The sequence below is a fragment of the Cydia fagiglandana genome, chromosome 20, assembly GCF_963556715.1.
Source record: "Cydia fagiglandana chromosome 20, ilCydFagi1.1, whole genome shotgun sequence".
NCBI lineage: Eukaryota > Metazoa > Arthropoda > Insecta > Lepidoptera > Tortricidae > Cydia > Cydia fagiglandana.
In genome coordinates, this window is record NC_085951.1 from 2,448,743 (window position 1) to 2,468,430 (window position 19,688).

General features: G+C 37.2%; 1 protein-coding gene across 1 annotated transcript in view; it reads left to right on the forward strand.

Annotated features, from left to right (window-relative positions):
* The window catches only part of LOC134674347 (bicaudal D-related protein homolog), a 159,242-nt gene that overhangs the window by 120,593 nt on the left and 18,961 nt on the right, over positions 1–19,688 (forward strand). The window contains exons 3-6 of the mRNA XM_063532398.1: positions 3,356–3,511; positions 4,170–4,343; positions 6,099–6,348; positions 14,652–14,872. Coding sequence (XP_063388468.1) covers positions 3,356–3,511; positions 4,170–4,343; positions 6,099–6,348; positions 14,652–14,872 — 801 coding nt within the window. The remainder of the gene's footprint in view (positions 1–3,355; positions 3,512–4,169; positions 4,344–6,098; positions 6,349–14,651; positions 14,873–19,688) is intronic.

Sequence of the window (19,688 nt, forward strand, 5' to 3'; positions counted from 1 at the left end):
CAAAGATTCTAGAAAGGGATTACAATAATATAAAAGTAGATTCTTGGAGAAACCCTTCAAATGTCCACTTTTCCAGGTAATTAACATTTCGGCGATTGTAGGTAATCCGATTTGTAGCAGTTGAGGGGGTTGCTGAAGCCAAACTTGTTTGTTACACGTTTCGGACAATGAGTTTCGATGAATGAAAGTCTCGTTTTATCAAATTATCAGCACACAAGGCTGTATATATTATAAAATAGTATTAGACAGAATGACAAACAGAAAGGAAGTCGTATTGACAATCAAAAGGAGAATCTACAGGAACACCAAATGAGTCGCTTAACTTCAAACTCGGGTAAATCCATCTGTCAAATTATGCGATTTTGGTATTAAGAAAAGGTAATAGGGTAGATATTTGCTGAGAGGGTCGAATGGATTTACCCGAGTTTGAAGTTAAGGAACACTAATATGCGTTACTAAAAACATTATTGAGGGAAAAGTTGATGGCAAAAGAGGTAGAGGAAGACCAAGAATTTCTAAGATGACTATATATTTCTTAGTAATACCTAATATCATAAAATACATAAATTAAAAATAAAACCCGGACCCGGGTATGTCCTTAAACCACGTCCAAGACCACCGGTGGACGGGCAGCAGCGTCCCTCAAATTCGGTGTACTCGACTGCGATCGCCAACCCGCCTGTCAAGCGTGGCGATTATGGCATTCACCCCCCAAAAAACGGGGAAGCCTATGTTCAGCAGTGGACGTCTTATGGCTGAGATGATGATGATAATGATGAATAAAAAGAAAATTTTGATAAAAAACACGTTGGAAAATTCTAAATTGAACATTCGCCACACATCAATTCATTCAATTGAACATCCAAATTATTTGTTCCGATTGATAATAGGTACAATCACTGAATAGGTACCTACTTTACTTAGGTATATTTGCCAGGCTTCAAAATGGAAATGCGTGTATGACCTAATATTTATGACGTACCGCGGACATTTTCCACGCAAGGTGACATACAGTTTCAGTCAAGGGCAAGCCTCATAACTCAAATTGCGTAATTTCCACGTATTCGTCCCCAAAACACACAGTCAATGTTACACACCCATAAATTAGCTTATAATGGACGTGCTGGATCTAACAGCACTATTGGGAATTATAATGGAATGCTTAATAGGTATTTTATGTTTGTTTCGATTAGCAGTGACCAATTAAGTGGCAATTAAATCGTTTGGACTTACTTTGTCTACCTACCGATTTCCACGTTTGTTTAAACTTTAGACTCTAAAGTGTAGAAACAGAATGGTTTCTAAGTCAATCACTCATTACATAAATGTGTCAGTATTTGGAATGTCATAGGTAAAATATTTGTTGATTATTAATTGGGTTTTAACAGGTTATCTACTAAGCTTCTATTACAATGTCCACTATTTACTTTAAATTGCAGCATTAGATGTTGCCATATTTCTGTGACAATCTTCTCAGTCAACATTGATTGCTGAGTAGCATGAACATTATTAAATTGTCAAGTTGGATGTCGAAACAGCCGTACTGTCCCTAGTCAACAATCAACAGAGGATGCCAGAACATTTGTTTTCCGTCCGTAAATACATCCTTAATCATTACAGCTACCGGTATTTGTTTTAAACTATGAGCGACAGAGATTTGACGGTATTGAATTGGGACCTTTTTGAATGTTGGACATATATTATTACTTTACTCTTTGTGTTGGACTATGATTGGTTGTTGAAGATTCGGTTGCTTCAATTTACTTTTGAAAAAGGGAGAGTTCCTACTTCTCAGGAGAAGTATTTTTATAGTCCGACTAGAAATTGTAGAAAATTATTGAGTGCGCCACTTCCTACGTAACTGTCACATTTTTGATGTAAAATGCAAACGGCAACAATTTAGTATGGATTTTTTTGTTGTTCCATTTTATTTAATATCTACTATTTTCTGTTGCACTATTTTATTTTGAAGATGCTCTGTAATCTCTATTTCTGCTCTAAATTTTGACGGATTTTATGGAGTCGTTGGATTGTTTCACATAAATCATGATCAAGACCTATTGTCCGTCTATAGTGATCTGCATTTTAGACGCGCTGTCAGGCTTAAACTCAGTATTTTCTGGTTTGAATTCATTGATTATAAGTGTATTAGCTCATGTCACTATCACTACGACTATGATTCAAAGCGTGGCCTCAAGTACCCTAATGATGTATGTCAACAAAACAAACCTGATCCCAATTAAAGCTATCACGTTGACAATATTTGTTTACCTCATTATGCAATTCGTCTATATCTTGTGCCGACAATGTCGCAACCCGTCACGGCTTGCGACGTCCTTCAGACTGTCTTGTTAAAAAACTCTTTCGCAAAACAAACTCAAAGCAAAATCAACATTATCAACAAGAACTTTAAAGCTACATTCCCCTGGCGGATAACGTAAAATTAGTTACACCCATTAATACGATTAACCACGCTTGATGTTTAGATCAAGATTTTAAGGTTCGGATCTCGGATGGACTTGCATAAACCATGTTTTGAAACCAAGGGCTGTTATTAGAAATCTTTAAACAGCCTACTCTATCTTAAATTGGGTAATTAGAAACATTTACGGAAGCTGAATGGGATATTCCGGCAGTTTTCGCCGGCTATTATTTTATAATAGTTCTTTTTATTAGGACCGAGGATGTTACCTTGAGGTACATCTCAAATTGAGCGTCATATAAATTAGCTACAGTCAGTAGTAGGTATGATTTAGTTAAGTTTACCTTTGCATTCGTAGCCGTTAACACCTTATTTAAAGTTAACCAGTGCGTTAAATGTTTCACTAAGTGTTCCATTAACCAGGAAACCAAGTAACAATTAAGAATTTTATTATGTGCAGTTACGAATACCGTCAGCATATGCATTATATTATGTAAGTTTATGATGCCTTGATGGCATATGGTGATTTTTATAGACATGAAGCGTAAAATTTTAATGATCACGAGTCACCGCCAAACTTTTATTTTAAGGCAGCCTTGGCTTTGAACTTTCGTCGATTGAACCTGTTAATATTGATTGGTTATTCAAATTTGTACATTATTGTTATTTTTAGTTAGGTCGTTCGTGTTTTCTTATCTACATAGATATTTTAGAAGACTGTTGCAAGTTCAAAGTAGAATTACTGGAAATCTAGGACATTAAAAATAAAATTTTAGTGTTCACTTTTGCTTTTACAAGACAGAAGCATATAGTTAGCATTGGCCGAAAAGAGGTAGAAATAACGATAGTGATGGGCCTGTGTTTGTTAGACGTAAAAAGACTGAATATTATTATGACAAAATATTAAATTGTAATTCTATCTCATTTTAACAGCGCGATGAAGAGAAAGCCAGCCTTATTGCGGATCTGACGGCGCAGAACTCACGGCTGACCGCACAGCTGAAGGAATCTTCTGCAACGGAGGCGCAGTTGATGGCACAGTTGGAGGGTCTGAAGGATCAGTGTTCCATGAGGAAGACAAGTCTGCAGGTGAGCAAGAAAAAATAACCAAATCAAAGCCTAAGCAAATACCAGCACTACAAAGTATCCTCGGTATAGGTTATATCGTCAATGCCATGTTTGGTCATGTTCCTTCCACTTTATTGTTTTAACTGTTCTAAAAACAAAACTTAATCACACAAACTGTATAATATATTTATCTGCTGACAACTTCCGATATTTTAGTTTTATTCTCTGATGCGCAACAAATTTGCTCTCGAAACTTCTTCTCGGGTGGATATTTTCCCACCACGGGGAACGTCTTTCCTATCTCATCCCAATTCTAAAATAGCATTCTTCAAGCTTCACTAGATTTTAAAACTCAGATCACAGTGTAGAGATAAGTACTATTAAATGGAGCTAAGTTTCTTAAATTACGATCCAGTATTAGATTATAAAGATATTTTATTGAGTTAATAAAGCAATCTACTTACCACGAAGGGCAGAGTCGTGTTTAACGCTTCCTGTAAATATGAGGACGGGATATCACTAAACGATCAGCTTATGACCGGACCCACCTTGCAACCATAACTTCGTCACCTCATTATGCGTTGGAGATGGTAACCCGTTTGTCTATTGGCGGATATAGTAAAAATGTGCAGGATAGTAAGAGTTACCATGACAATTCTAAGTTTGTCCTTCTCAACAGGACCACGTACACAGCCTGTCATCCCTCAAAGCAGAGCTGGCTCTGGTGAGCGACAAGAAGGCCGACCTGGAGCGGAGACTGACGGGGTCCTTGCAGGACAAGGAAAATCTCATGCAGCAGTTAGAAGAAGCCCACGACAGGATCGTGGCTCTCGAGAGGCAACTCAAAGAACAGGTATCGCTTTTTACAAGCTTTTATTAGCTTGCAATGTTTTGTCAAATCTTGCAAGCATGTTCGGATCAAATCTTGCAAGTTAAATTAGACCCATTTCCCAATTCGATTGAGCTGAAACCTAACAATATAAATATGTAAGTTGGGTAACAATGCGATATTACGGTACCATCGAACTGATCTGATGATGGACACAGGAGGATGCCATAGGAACACCGTGATAAAAGATTTTTCGAATAAAACTTTGGAAGGCGATTTAGAAGTACCTCGTGCTGATTATATTTATGAAATTAATTAACCATTATGATTTATTATTTGTGACCATGGCGTTGATTAAGAAATTAGAATACAAGCATATACGTTGCAAATTGTTGACATTTGTATAGCGTATGATCTGATAACATAACGTTTATCTCGAGATCCAGCCACGGACAGCCACGCTCGAACTGTCAGACGAGATCTGATAAGATACTGTTGATTTAGTGAGGATATTACGAAACCAATAAGCACAGTTTATTATACAATGACTGTTTATCGTGATGTACTGTATTGAGATCATCTTTGAAAACTTTGGCGTTTGAATAAAAATCGCTCTTCAATTTCATAATGACATGTTTTGTGACACATATTTTGAAATTGCATTTTGTATTTGGCTGTCTAGATATTTCATAATTGTAATGTCAAGGACGCTCATTCTTATTAAAAACCGCAACGTCACAGTTCTGATGAGCATTACGATCATCATATGGCACCTTTCAAATACATAAATACAATCTACGTTTGTAACTGTAATTAACTAACATTTACATTATAGTGTTTGCCTTTATAAAACAATATCAGTAATCATCTTTAAGCTTTATACTGATATTCTTTTATTCTTCGTTGAGTTTTATGTGCTCTATATTATTAAAAAACTTTCCTATATTTACTACTTTCTCTTTCACTATAATTTACAAAAAATAATGATTATATTTTTTCTCTATATACCTTGATGTTTGCTTATCTAAGAAACAGAACAAAAACGCTAGAACCATATTTTTGCAATTAAAACCTCATCTACAACATTACAGTACATTAAGCAATGACGTCATTATGCCTTACTTTACTCTAAAACTGTCTTTCTCATGCTATTTTAAAGGCAATTTTGTTTCCATTGTAATAAGGTCCTTTTTAATTTAAAATCTGTTCTGAAATTGTGGTTAATAGATGTTATGCAGTTCGTTATCTGATTGGTTGGGAGCTGAAACTTGAGCGTTGCCTTGACCGGAATTTGGTTTATCATTCTTCAAATTGTAACTCGCAATCTTTGCTTTACCTTGATTGATTTTTACTAAATATCTTTTATTTAGATTGGTAATATTTTATATGAAAAAAAAAGGAAATTCAGCACTTATACGTAATGCAGTCACCTGCTAATATGTGACACGCTCATAAGAGCCATGGCTCTAAAAATAAGATCGATTATACGATTACGACGAAAATTGCTATATTAGGGGGGTTTTCAGGGGCGAAAAATCGATCTAGGTCTTATCTCTGGGAATACGCCCATTTTTGAGTTTTCATATGTTTGCTAAACAAAGCTCGGTCTCCCAGCCATTTATAATTAATCAACACATGTTTACTTTTAACAATTTCTACTGTTGTTCGATATCATGTAGGGATAATACCTTCAAAGTCCTTTTATCGCAGTTTTGATCATTCCAGCTTATGGTTTGAGTCTCAATGTTAAACTTCTACTAACCCAACTGTTTCCCCCAGGAACACCTCTACCACAACACCCTCAAAGAGCTCGAGCGCCTCCAACGCTCGCACGACACATTAGCCGAGAGGATCGGCACCCCAGACGCCACAGATGTCACGGAATCAGCCAGATCCCTACATGCTGAGATGGAAACTGAGCCAGACGACGATGATGATGATGGGTGGCTGAGGAAGGAGGCGGTGCAGGTTTATAAGCAGTTGAGGGCGCTGTCGCTGCAGTTGAATACGGGGCATGATGATGATTCAGGTAAGAAACACGATACTTGAATTTAAGCTGTTGTGAGACATACTAACATTGAATAATTTTACATTTCGGAGAGCCTAGGTCTCCTTTCTCAAGCACTAACATGTCGCGCGAGTGACTGAAAACAAGTGAGTCTAAACCGTAAAATTATTCAAAGGAACACGATGTTTACACTTCCATATTGTGCGGATTAACACAAGATTGCTGTTACAAAACCATTGCAAAAAAGACGAGAAGCCTTTCTGTAAAAGAAGACGCCGAAATAATTTTAGTACAAAGTTAGTTTGTCCGAGCACTTGCAGGGATTAAGAAATAAACAAGCCAGCTACAAAACTTTAACTATGTGTTACGTTTTCCACTGAATTAATGAGAGCGCCTCTGTACCCTTATTTGTAAATCAGGTTAGGATAGAAAAGTTCCAACGTGGTCGGTCTGCGTTACAGAATGAGTTTAACAGCGAAACTTTTTACTGGCCATCCGTGAATATATATACTAGCGACCCGCCCTGGCTTCGCACGGGTTACACAAAACCTTAACAAATTATACACTTATTCCTCAAGAATTACTCTGTTGATAAGTGAAAACCGCATTGAAATCCGTTCAGCAGTTTTTGAGTTCATCGCGAACATACATATACACCGACAGACGCGGCGGGGAACTTTGTTTTACAAGGTGCATGTAGTTATATTTGCAATAAGGCTTTGAGGCTTCCTACTTTACAATGAATAGGGTGGACGATGGTATTCATCACCATTTATGGTAGGTATATATCACTTTCCTCTTACCTTAACTTAAACGACTAATGTGCGTTTTGTTTCTTATCTAATTTTAATTCAAAAGAGTTCTTTCACTGTTAACCTTTGGACGCCAATGACCGATATATCCGCACCACAGGTCCAACGCCAAAGACGGATTAATCGGTCACAGACCACAGAGCAACATAGACCTACGTGCATATACATGAAGTTCAATTTCTGTTTTGACACTTCGGTGACGCGGCGTCTGAGTGACAACTTTTGTGTTTGACATGGCGTAGAAAAGGTTAATAATTTTCTTAGCAAGTAATTAGCACGCATAATAAATGGAAAGCTGTCCTCGATGTTAAAATTCAGCCCCAATAATAACCTACCACGTCACGCCAATCGACCCATACTGCCATCGCAACCCCAGTTCGTGAACCTTACTGCTATTCACATAATGTCTATAAATGGGCTAATTTATGTTGTTGTTACCATCGTCCACAATGTTACCATCCGTAAACCTTATTACCAAGATGTAAGGTATATCTATAGTCAGTGTTGTTGGTACATGCCGTACTGACACGTCACTGTTACGTGGAAACTGTTCCATTTTCTAATGACTGCGCAGTATAATGTCCGATATTCGATAATGCGTTCGTATTGATTTGTCAATAGTGAAGTGTGTTGTATATGCGAGAGATATACAGTAAGCTGCAGAGATACGTATAAGTGATCCCCCCTGCAAACAAGTTACTATGCGTATGCACCTATGCAGCATGTACATAATACCAGCTACTTATATTAAAGTAGGTAGGTCCCTTTGCCGTGTCGAAGTCGTCCTGCCAACTCCTTTTTGGTCTGTCTCTGTTCCTACCATGTTTTAGGTGTGTAAAACGTAATTCCCAAAACGAAATGACATTAAACACAATATCGTTAGAGCTTGCAAAACTTTAATTCTGACAATTCGGTAGCATTACTAGCATTGAGCAACGGTCGGCGATTCCACGGACAATGAAAATCAAACTCGAGGAACCTTGATTAGTCATAAACTCGTATTTAATGCGAATGGCAATCACTTTTAAAAGAGCATTATTAATATAAAATATATTTATACATTTATACAATTAATCGTTAAATTATTAGCTTAGATACCACAAGATTAAGAAATCCGGCATCATTTAGCAGTTACTGCCTATTTTTAATACTATAGGAGGTACTTTTAGGAGGTGTATGAAAGGGGTGTTTAGGTTTACACTGTAGTTATAAATCAATCTGTAGTCAATAATGTCTACTTAATTAGTAATTACCAACGTCTTCAAACTTACCAACTTAAGTTCTCTTGGTTTTTGCAAAGAATTTTCTTGTCAATTTATTGTCCAAAATGCTTTGCTCATTTTCTATCGGAAAGCCTGAGAGTTTTACCATTTACGTATTTCTGTTGTTTTGCCGAATGCGTCAGGCTGCATTACCGTAGCGTACCAGTGTGAACAGCTGTTGTATTGTTAGTTCTTTCAAGTACGTAATCCATTGTTTTGTATACTAACACAAGATTTAAAAGTCGTTAAACTATGAATGTAATCCACATTTCGTTCTTCATACGTTTTAAAATTGTACGGTTGCGTTGTTAAGGTTTTGTTTACTCGAGGTGATCTTACTGTAGCTGCTAGTTTATCGATGTTTTGCTAAATGATAGAATGTACGACAATGTAGCTTTGTAGGACTGTCGTCATTCATATACATTTCTTTTGATATGACTGCACCACAAAACATTAATTGAATTTTGACCACCTTTCGGAACCCTTCTGGCTCTATTAGGCTGTTCTTAAATTAAATTTTGAGTCATTCTTTTTTTAAACGACTCTTTTGAGTGTCTAGTTCAATAAGGGATCAGCGAGTTGGCTAACATTTGCTAAGAAAATTACCGCAATAATTGTAGGTCAAAATTACAAATGCCTTCTTAAGGTTTTGGGAAGCATCACCACATAGGCACACAATATTATTTTGCCTATAAACTTTTGTTGCGTTTCAACAGTCTGTAGGTAGTTGAAATATGGCATGCCTACCAACCATTTCACTCTTATTGTGTTTCCTATCGATTGCCGAAAGAACCCGGTTACGGAGCAAATACTACAAAGTTCGCTTCCTTAGTGTGTAGTTGGATAATATGGTACCTATCGTACTTTTCCACGGCTGTAACATTGTGACGTCAAAACGTATGTAAACGTATGTAAATACGTAATACATAGGTCATACACATTTTATAGTATGCATTAACTCGTTCGCATCTTTCCTATAGATATGCTATTATTTTTTACGCTGCACCCTTACAGGCGAGATTAATATTTTAGTACTTTAGACTCTTTAGAGTTTAGAGTGTTTAGATACAAATAAGAAAAACGTGATATGTATTTGTCGGTCCACAGAAGTGACCTTTTTCTGAATTATGTTTGACACACATAACTTCAATTTGTCGTGAAGGGATGAAATTACTAAAACAAGACATGATTCACTACTTCTTGAGTTGAATAGAAACAATAGGTAACGACATTTGTCAACAGTTTTCAGCATTCTTAGATTCTATCCGCTACACCAACTATTTAAAGTGGGTTTTATTAACCCAGTATTTTTGCGATATTGCAATATCATATTTCCCTTGTATTAACAGCTCTTCAATCCATGATTTCCTAAGATTAGCTAGAAAATATTAAAAATAATTAAAACACACGTTGCGTATAATATGAAATATAAATGCTTTAATCAAGTGGTTTCCGCTATAGTTGCGTGAGTGTTAATAGGGCACTAAAGCTATGACGTGATCCGAATAGATTTGCGACCTTTGCCGTTACGAGTATAGCACCATAGACTATACCACAGATAAAGTATGGCGCTGCACGACAGTGATCTAATCTTTGCGTTACAAAACGGTTTAGATTTGGGATATATCGCTTCTTCCTGAATGGTTGTTGCGTTTGTTGATTGGTACTGATTTCAGTGTAGTTGTACGGTCTGACAGCAATATTGTCACCAATTTCGCAGTTTGTTATTATAACAGTTTTCCTAGAACTCGATAGTCATATGATACTGCTTAGAGTCCTGTAAGAACGGAAAGCAACTGTGTTACTTACCAGTTACCCACCACAATCTATCAGATAGCTGCCTTCAACACAAGAGGAAGAATTAATTCACCGGATATAGTACTTACCTCCGTTGGGAGCTATTGACCCGACAATTTTCAAAAGGTCACGAATTTGAATCTCGCTCGATTCGATAAATTTTTCCTTATAATTTTCAGTCTTGGCAATATTTTTGATAGTAAAAACATGACCCTTAACTCGTGACCTGCTCCGTTTCCGTGGGTGTTTTGCGTGGTGCCGAAATGCACAGAATGCCATGCGATGGTATCGGAGATGGCTCGCGGTGGTACAGTCGATGTTGGTAAACATGTAAATGTTGGAACTTTGTTCGTTGTAGGAAGGGTTAATACAATGATTAATAGTTCCTGTTCCGTTCTGTACAAGGTCGTGGAAAATTTATCGCTCTAAGAGTATTGAAAGACGTGCTAAAAAATGCCTATATGGAGTTATTCATAAACGCCTAAATATTAAGTCCCATTGGAAATCGTTTGTCCTTACCCGTCATTGTTGGCATTTGTTTTTGTTAGACAGGGAAGAAAATAAACAGATGTTTGCTAAGTTTTATGAATAAGGGGATAGGGTTTCTAATACACATTTTCTTACTGAAATCTGTCCCAAGTTTTGTATTGGTCATCATATACCTTCTTGCCTTTGTTACACGATAAGCATTCCGATATGTTTACTCGGAAACAGGTAAAGTAAAGTGTGTTAAGTGTGTCCTAACCTTGTAAGGAGTTTATTGTTGGTTGTTAGCCGCTGTCCTACATTTGTTATTGTGTTTATTGTTACTTGTTTGGGGAGAAAGGCTGTGCGTGGATGTTGAACAATATTACAAAAACAACATATTCCGTAAAACCACTTAATTATAATCCAGTACCTACAACTATGGCACTCAAGTTCAACACGTAATTAAGTTTTATAAGACCAATCCTTTTTGGTGTTGCGTGAGTTTTATATATACCTATTAGTTTGTTAGTTTTAAGATATTTATATATGGGCCAACCTGATGATACCGACATGACTCTCTGCTTCAGCTGCCATAAATGCGGTCGCAAATGCCGGTCCCGCATTAGCTTATACATATACAGCCACGAGAGACGTTGTTTCTCGCTAACAGACCCTGCATAAATCATCTGTCAAGATGCTAAAGGCCTGACGATGGTGATATATGGGCTAATAGTTGCCTGAAAATAAAGGTTTCCGATTTATATATCAGTATATATCGGGGATCTCTAAAACGGCTCTAACGATTTCGATGAAACTTGCTATATGGGGGTTTTCGGGAGCGAAAATTCGATCTAGCTAGGTCTTAACTCTGAAAAAACGTGCAATTTTGAGTTTTTATGTGTTTTCCGAGCAAAGCTCAGTCTCCCAGTTCTTATACCATTAAGAGTGACATTCCATTTCCAACTGCAGCTGCAATACTGTTCATTTTACTATGGAAACGCGTCGCTGTCATTGTCAATTTCCATAGTAAAATGAACAGTATTGCAGCTGCAGTTGGAAATGGAATGTCACTCTAAGGATGACTATACCTACAATGAGCTCAGCTTACGTCACAGCAATATTATTCGATACGGGAAAGAAACCGCGTTGCACAATGCGCATGCGACGCCCTTGCGGTCGCGGTTCGGTTTCATCTCGACGCGGATCTGGGTGCGTGTGAGGTTTCTTTTATTCGACATTAATCAACGGTGTGTAAACCCGTGGGCCTTTTTGTAAACTAGTAAATTATCTCCTTAGTAAACTTCTGTTACCACAACGGGACCTCGGGGACGAAGCCGGTCATTAAAACACATAAACCGTGACCGAGGTAGATATTGTCACCGGGATAGGTTCGCTAGGTACATTCCCTTAGAGCGGAAAATATTACAGAACCCCGCTTCTTCGCTAACTGGCTACCAGTTCCTAAGTGCTTAAAAATAAAAATTAGACAACACGATGAAAATGGTTTACTTTATGGGTTATGTTATGGGGTAATTGACCATTGGTTGTTATTAATTTGAAGAAAAACAAATGTCGAAATGATGAAAGGGACAAATGATTATTAAAATGATTATTAAATTTCGACTTCGAGTCTCGGTCACTAGATTTAAAGCATAATAATCTGTAAATTTACCATCTTTGCGTACATAGGTACACACAATATTTTCCGAAATTTCTACATACATACGAGTAGTTCAATATAAACTTTCTCGTGTCCATTTTCGCGACGACCATCGGATGCAGATATCGTCGCAATCGCACCTAATCGGGGGCGAGATGGACAGCTCAGGTTATGGGCCGGGCGCGGGGTGAATAGAGATGAGATAGTAAGGATTAGTTAAGCAGGTGACGTACTGATGACTAATCCATGTGCCAGGTGTATGGGTTTACTAACACCGCACAGTTGCCAAAAACAGAAGCCATTTTATATGCAAAGTGAGTTTTTGTACGAAAAGTATCATACCAGTCGCTTTTCGGTGAAGGAAAACATCTTGAGGACCCCGAAACTCAGATGACAGTTGCTTTCCTAGAAACCTGCGCCAATTCTTAAAATTAGTTTCCAAGCTCATCCCATCAGCCTCCCATTACCGCCACGGTAACTAGGAGGAAGACGAAGAAGAATCCTTTAGGTACTAATATAATATTATAAATGCGAAAGGAATTCTATCCATTTGTCTGTTACCTCTTCACACTTAAACATGCTGAACCGAATTAGATGAAATGTGGTATGGAGATAGTTTAAGGCCCGAAGAAGGACAGATAGTTTTCATCAGTCGTCACGAAGTCGCGGGAAGAAACTAAGTAAATAATAATAAATAAACAATATGTTTATACGCAACTAAGCAATTTCATGCTTCTGCAAGTTCGCCCCGCGCTTATCTCTTGCATCATAATGCATTATCAGTTGCAACACTGGACGGCGTTATGCAACAGCGGTAATGCAGTCATTGTGCGGTTTATGCAGTTTATACGATGGGGCTAATCCGGCTGCAAAATAAGGACGAGTTAAAACGTTTGGTTCCGTGTACATTTAAATAGTACATTACAATACTAGTGCGAATTACCTTTTCGCTCGTGTATTGTACAACGTTGTACAGTATATATGGCCGTTTAAATTTTCGACATACATACGCACGTATAGTGTAGTTACCGTTCTAGGGCGGTAAATTAGCACCATAGAACTAACACACCACTCGATGCAAATTTCCTACTTTTCGCACTTGTATTAAGAAACTATTTATATAGGTTTCATCTTATACATGATGTATACTAACACTTATGTATACCTATGTAAGAAATGAAGTAGAAAATAAGCTTCCATCGTTTGTATTCCCATAGTTAAATTTATCACGTTACTCGTATTGATACGGTAAGCTACATCTTTCCTTGATGATTAACGTAAAAAGAATCACTTGCTCATTGACGCAGCACTAACAACATACGTATCAATTCACTTTCCACACAAGCCAGATATCCCGTAAAACACCATAACCTCGTTGTTTTAAGTCGGTCAAGCCCGAGTGCTAATTGTTCATTGTTTCGCCACATTCCCATGTTTAGAGCTAATCACTGTGGCGAAACCGAACCAACAGTGACGTTGGTAATTATCGGGAGAGATCAAGTGGAAATAATCGTTAAGAAGTTGGGTCAATAAGGTCTTTATGAAATCTTAATTCTTTACTGTATCTTTAGGTATTTAAATAAAAGTACCTAAGTAAACAAATAATTTGAACATTTTCGGGTAAAGTGTAATTCTATGGAACTTGCTAACTATGTAAACAAACTGCCATATTGAAATCATCATTCAGTTACATTTTCAATATGGCGGTTTGTTTACATACTTAGCAAGTTCTGTAGAATGACACTTTAGCATTTATTGATTAACCAACCGAATACAAAACCACCTAGATCTGTCAATGAACGACCTGACTTTAATCTACATTATTTGATCATGTAATGTTTTCATCTACCCTCAACTGGCTTAAGAAGCCATTAAGGGGAGATTTTGTTTATTCTTTTTTAAATACCTAAAGATAGACTATAGGTTAGGTTTGGATACTTTGTTGTACCTACAATCAATCAGATGATAGAGTCGAAAAGTGGTAAACCACTTTCTTGGCTGACTGTACAGATTGTACAGGTAGTATGTGGGTACACTTCTGCTCGTTATTGCACGCAAACCATATGTTTGTCCGCTAACATCAGAACTCTCGACTGACTATCGCTGGATCTTATCAATCTTTGCAATAACTTTGCGATTACAGATAGTTAACAGTGTGCATAGGGTTTGCAATCCGGATCCGAAATGTATGAAATTATCCGGATCTGGATCCGGATCCGCGGATATTCCCATACATTTCGGATCCGTCGTGCAAACCCTAAGTGTGCACCATAATTAGACACCCCCTTTATGAAACTTTTTCTAAAATGACATTTCTGTCTGCAGGCCTTCACTCCGACCTATCCATCTCGTCTCTCGATGGCGACGAAGCCTCGACCCTCCGCCGCGGGGCCCTACTCGCCGCCTGCGCCGACGCCGTGGCTGCGTACGCAACGCTGGAGGGATCTAGAGTGCGCGACTCCATCGCCGCGCATGCGCGTAGAGCGTTAGAAAGAGAGAGGCAGATCGATGAGAAGAACGAAGTGATCGCAGATCTTTCGTCTAAGGTGAGTTTTTATTGTAAACTAACGAATCATTGACTGTAAAGCTAAAGGGCTTTTCCATATCTTTGCGGCTACAAAGACTCAAGTCTGTGCGGACGCCGTAGCCGCGGACGCAACGCTATTAAGGACCTAGAGTGCGTGACTCCATTGCCGCGCATGCGTTGGAAAAATAGAGAGGCAGATCGATCAAAATATGTCAGTTATGATTGAGGTTTCATTGACATTTGTATTCGTCAATTCGGCTCGTGTAGAGAACGAGCCTCAAAAGTAATCGGTCATTAACTAAAGGTGCGTAAGGGCATACTCCCATACCGTGCCTTAATTGTCGGCATTCAGCCGGCCAACATGATATATGCGCCACTATGTACGATATTATATGCATGTGCGTTGCAATTTCCCTGGCTAGAGTTAAAACACTCTCACTGTAGGTATATGCTTATCTAAAACACATTCAACTACAATTCAACTGCAACAAGAATTGAATAACAGTTTAATAATCTAAGTTTAATATACAATATTGCAAATGCATTATTTCATTCGTTTTTTACGATCGATTACCTCATCGATGTCACGTTGCAAACAAATCTGATTTGATCTGATGTCAAGACTGTCGCCACCGTGTGAAAATTAACGAGAGTCCATCGTTTCTTATCGACTCTGTGTCGAATCGATTGCGATTGCTGACGATGTTTCAAGCACCGCGGAAACCGAGTTCTACTACTTATGCTAACTTGATGCTATTTTATTTAATGCGGTTGCTGTATGTAAGGCGTCTGGCAAACATTTTAGGCGCAATAGTTTGACCTTTCACACAAATTTGCCGGTTAATACTAGACAGACTTTATAACCATTTTTAATAAGTTTTCTTGTCGAGTTGAATGATTGAAAATAACCACACCATTATCATCCTAACATCGTTCCGTTTCTAGGTCTTTCCATTGTAGTTATGGTAAATACCTTCTGTTACAACTTATGTCGAAATCATTAAAGCTTTTACCGTGGTCTCTATTACCTACGAATAAACAAATCTTGCTCACTTAAGACAAAGATATGCCTATATTCTTCAATTTGGTATCATCATCATCATCATTTCAGCCTATTTACGTCCCACTGCTGAGCACAGGCCTCCTATCATGCGCGAGAGGGCATGCATCAATTTGGTATATAACAATGCAATTAGTGCTAACCACTAATTGTTTTTCTTAATCTGTATTTACTGGTGAGAACCTGTAATTGGCTTTTTGTATCACATTTAGAAAACCTCCCAAGTAGCACAGATTAGCTGTATAGCAGCCGCATAATGAAGTACGAATACGCTTGAAGCTGGAATAAAAAAGCTGCATAAGAGCTGTATAAGCCTCTTTTCAGCTTTTATAACTCTTAAATGGGCACAAATTATGCAGCCTTAAGTTCACATAGCTGTTTAAGAGCAGTGTAGCAGCAATTTAATGGAATTATAAGGGGTAACAGGAGTTATAAGAGGTGTATATTGACTGGGTAAGAGACCACCAGTTACCCTTTATTCAGTTAATATGTCACATGTGCGCCCTAATACCGGGAAAGATTGACGTTGGGCTGAATAAAAGATAATTATTAACATACTTTTACACTTCTGCCTTAAAAAACATATTTATATTGAAGCAAAAACCTTTAGCGCAACAACACCATAAGTCATTTTGTTAAAGTGTTTAGTTAAATGTTAGTACATGATCTTTTATATATTAATGTGAGAAAGATGTTTGGGAATGCAAGTTTATTGACATTATATATATACATTATCTAAGAAAATTTCAATGCGCCACGAGAATAATCAGGATTTATTTAAATTAATGATATAAATAAGCTATTGTGTAAAAACTACTTTAGTGGTTTGGACGGAATTATGAGATAAAAAGTTAATAATACGTTATAGGAAGTGCTAAACTAGTGATTTAGGTTAAGAACTCATGCACAAAACGTTATTGTTGCCCTTAAAAGTTGGAAAAGTAATTTAAATTTTGTAGGTTATATACAATAAAATGGCGGTCAATGTTAAAAAGCAACGTGAACCGTTAAAATTCTAATATGCAGCATACGACTGTTATATATCTGATTAAGATACTTAAGTGAACCACTATAAAGTCCAAGTCGTTCTTTCGATACACTAGTGAACCTCTAAACAGTTATAAGGCATCTTGTGAACGTTTAAATAGCCGCTATACACACAGTCTCAATGGTAGTATAATAGGCTGCTTAGCGGTAAACATGTTCAGCGCTAAGCCGTATTATGCGCCACATGTGTTCGATTATACGTCTATTGGTTTCATAACAGTTCACTCGTTCTCCCTTATAATAAGTCAGCAAAATAAAAGCTGCTTTAGCGGTAAACATCTTCAGTGATAAGCAGTATTATGCGCCACATGTGTTTCATTTATAGGTCTATTGGCTTCATATTAGTTCACTCGTGCTCCCTTAAAAGTCAGCGTAATAAAAGCTGCTTAGCGGTAAACATGTTCAGCGATAAGCTGTATTATGCGCCACGTATGTTCCATTATACGTCTATTGGCATCATAATAGTTCATTCGTGCTTCCTTAAAAAGTCAGCGTAATAAAAGCTGCTTAGCGGTAAACACGTTCAGCGATAAGCTGTATTATGCGCCACAGGTGTTCCATTATGCGTCTATTGGCTTCATATTAGTTCACTCGTGGTCCCTTAAAAGTCAGCGTAATAAAAGCTGCTTAGCGGTAAACATGTTAAGCGAAAAGCTGTATAATGTGCCACATGTTTTCCATTATACATCTATTAGCTTCATAATAGTTCACTTGTGCTCCCTTAATAAGTCAACGTAATAAAAGTCCACAATTACCTTTTTATACAGCACATGGCGTAATTTTATCCACTAAACAGACCTTATAACGGTTAAAGCATTTGATAACCCTTAAAGCTGTATAGGTTCGTAGCAAATATACCTTTATATCACTCTTTGCGTATTAATGGTAGTTTTCAGAGCCGTAATGCAGCTTTTAATCAGCCCTAAGCTATATAAATATCACTGAAATCTATTATACAGCTGTAGGACCACGAGTGTGCTGTTATAAGTGTCTTAATACGCACAGAGCGTTAGATAGAACTAAAAGTGAGTAGTTATAGAGCTATCTGTGCTACTTGGGCTATTAACATGTTAATAGCTGTTGGATCTCCGAATAGTAATAAATAAAAAAATAAATAAATTAATATTGCAAAAAATAGGAATCTAAATCTAAATTATTTTGATCTACAAATAATTATGACTAGGTATCATTCATGTAGCTACTTCATTTCTGTAGGTATACTTTTTTACACTTATTGCAATGAAATAAGGTGGTTTGAACTGCAACCTAAGGCAGATAAACACGCAATCGAACAATACATACAATGTTATTGTATGTAATGACAGAACAATAGTAAGTACATTGTAACAATCGCATACAAACAAAACCTATAAGTTGATATTTTTGTTACAAATACTCATAACAATTTTTAACAATGCCGTGGGTAATGAATAGGCAGTCTCATACATTTGATCAGCAGTTCAATATATGTAAAATCTTTCATTGTTAACACGCAACTTTATATCCTACTCTACCTATCCACTTGTAATTCCAGATATCACATACGTTCAAGTTTAATTTGGGCTCTATTGTCAACGTATTAAGTAATTTTTTACAGTGACTTAAAAAAAATGGTCTCGCTTCAATTTTGGTCTGCAAGGTGAACTGGCAAATTCGCAAAACGTGAGCCACAGATTAAGGAGATTACGCAGTCGATCTTTGTTAATCTGGCTGTCCGGGTAATCCCTATTAGGGAAACATTGCGACACGTGAGCAGTCACATTTAACAAAAAACAAAATCAAGTCAGTCAACTAGGACTCATGCAGTGTGTTCTATCCCTCATAATATTAAAACTTAGGCCTTTTTCGAGACCTACTAAATTAAACTTAAACACCTTTGTAAAATACCGTGCATGCAATGAATAAATTATTATGATTATGACCTAACATTGTACCAAGTACCTAGATAAAACTATTTATACGTACTTATTTATTCATCAAATAAACAACTGGTTCGCTGGCTCAGCCTTGCCTGTCCAATTATGTAAAACAAATATGTAATTAATTAATTATAAGATTTAGTATTAAGCATTGTACCTACCGAACATTTTTTTTATTATCAAAAAATAATTGAAATTGAAAGATAATACTTACTGGTACACTCAAGAGTTCAAAGCGTTCCAGATTATTGTAAAGTCAGAAGAATTCAAGTGTAAGAGGCGTGTTAGAGGTTATACAATACCACATGTTCTTAGCTAACCAATATACTCGTAATGCCATGGCCATAAACTAAATTACTGATGTTATCACCGAAACGCGTTGCTATTGCTATGCTACTGTAATATATTATTTAGTGCCGAATACTTGCCGAAACGAAACGCCGGCTCCGGCAATTTATGTCCATAAAGTTTCATAGCACTGCGAACTAAGTAGTGAGTATTCGGAGCGTAGCGCAAGGAATTTCACGTAATTTATTGGTTTCAGAAATTATATTAATTAATGTTACCACTGGTATTACTAATACATTCATAAAAGAAAAATAACATTATTTCGGACGATTCAATCTACAGGGTACATTCATAGGTAGGTAGTTTTTAGTAACAAACACAAATTGTGGGAGGTCCAGTGCCTAACGAATGCACTATCCCAACTCATCGTCTTATTGAACACACACAGCACAGGTAGATTTCGCAATTTTGATGACTAACTAGGAGCTGATCTGATGATGCGATAAGAAGGTGATGGCCAT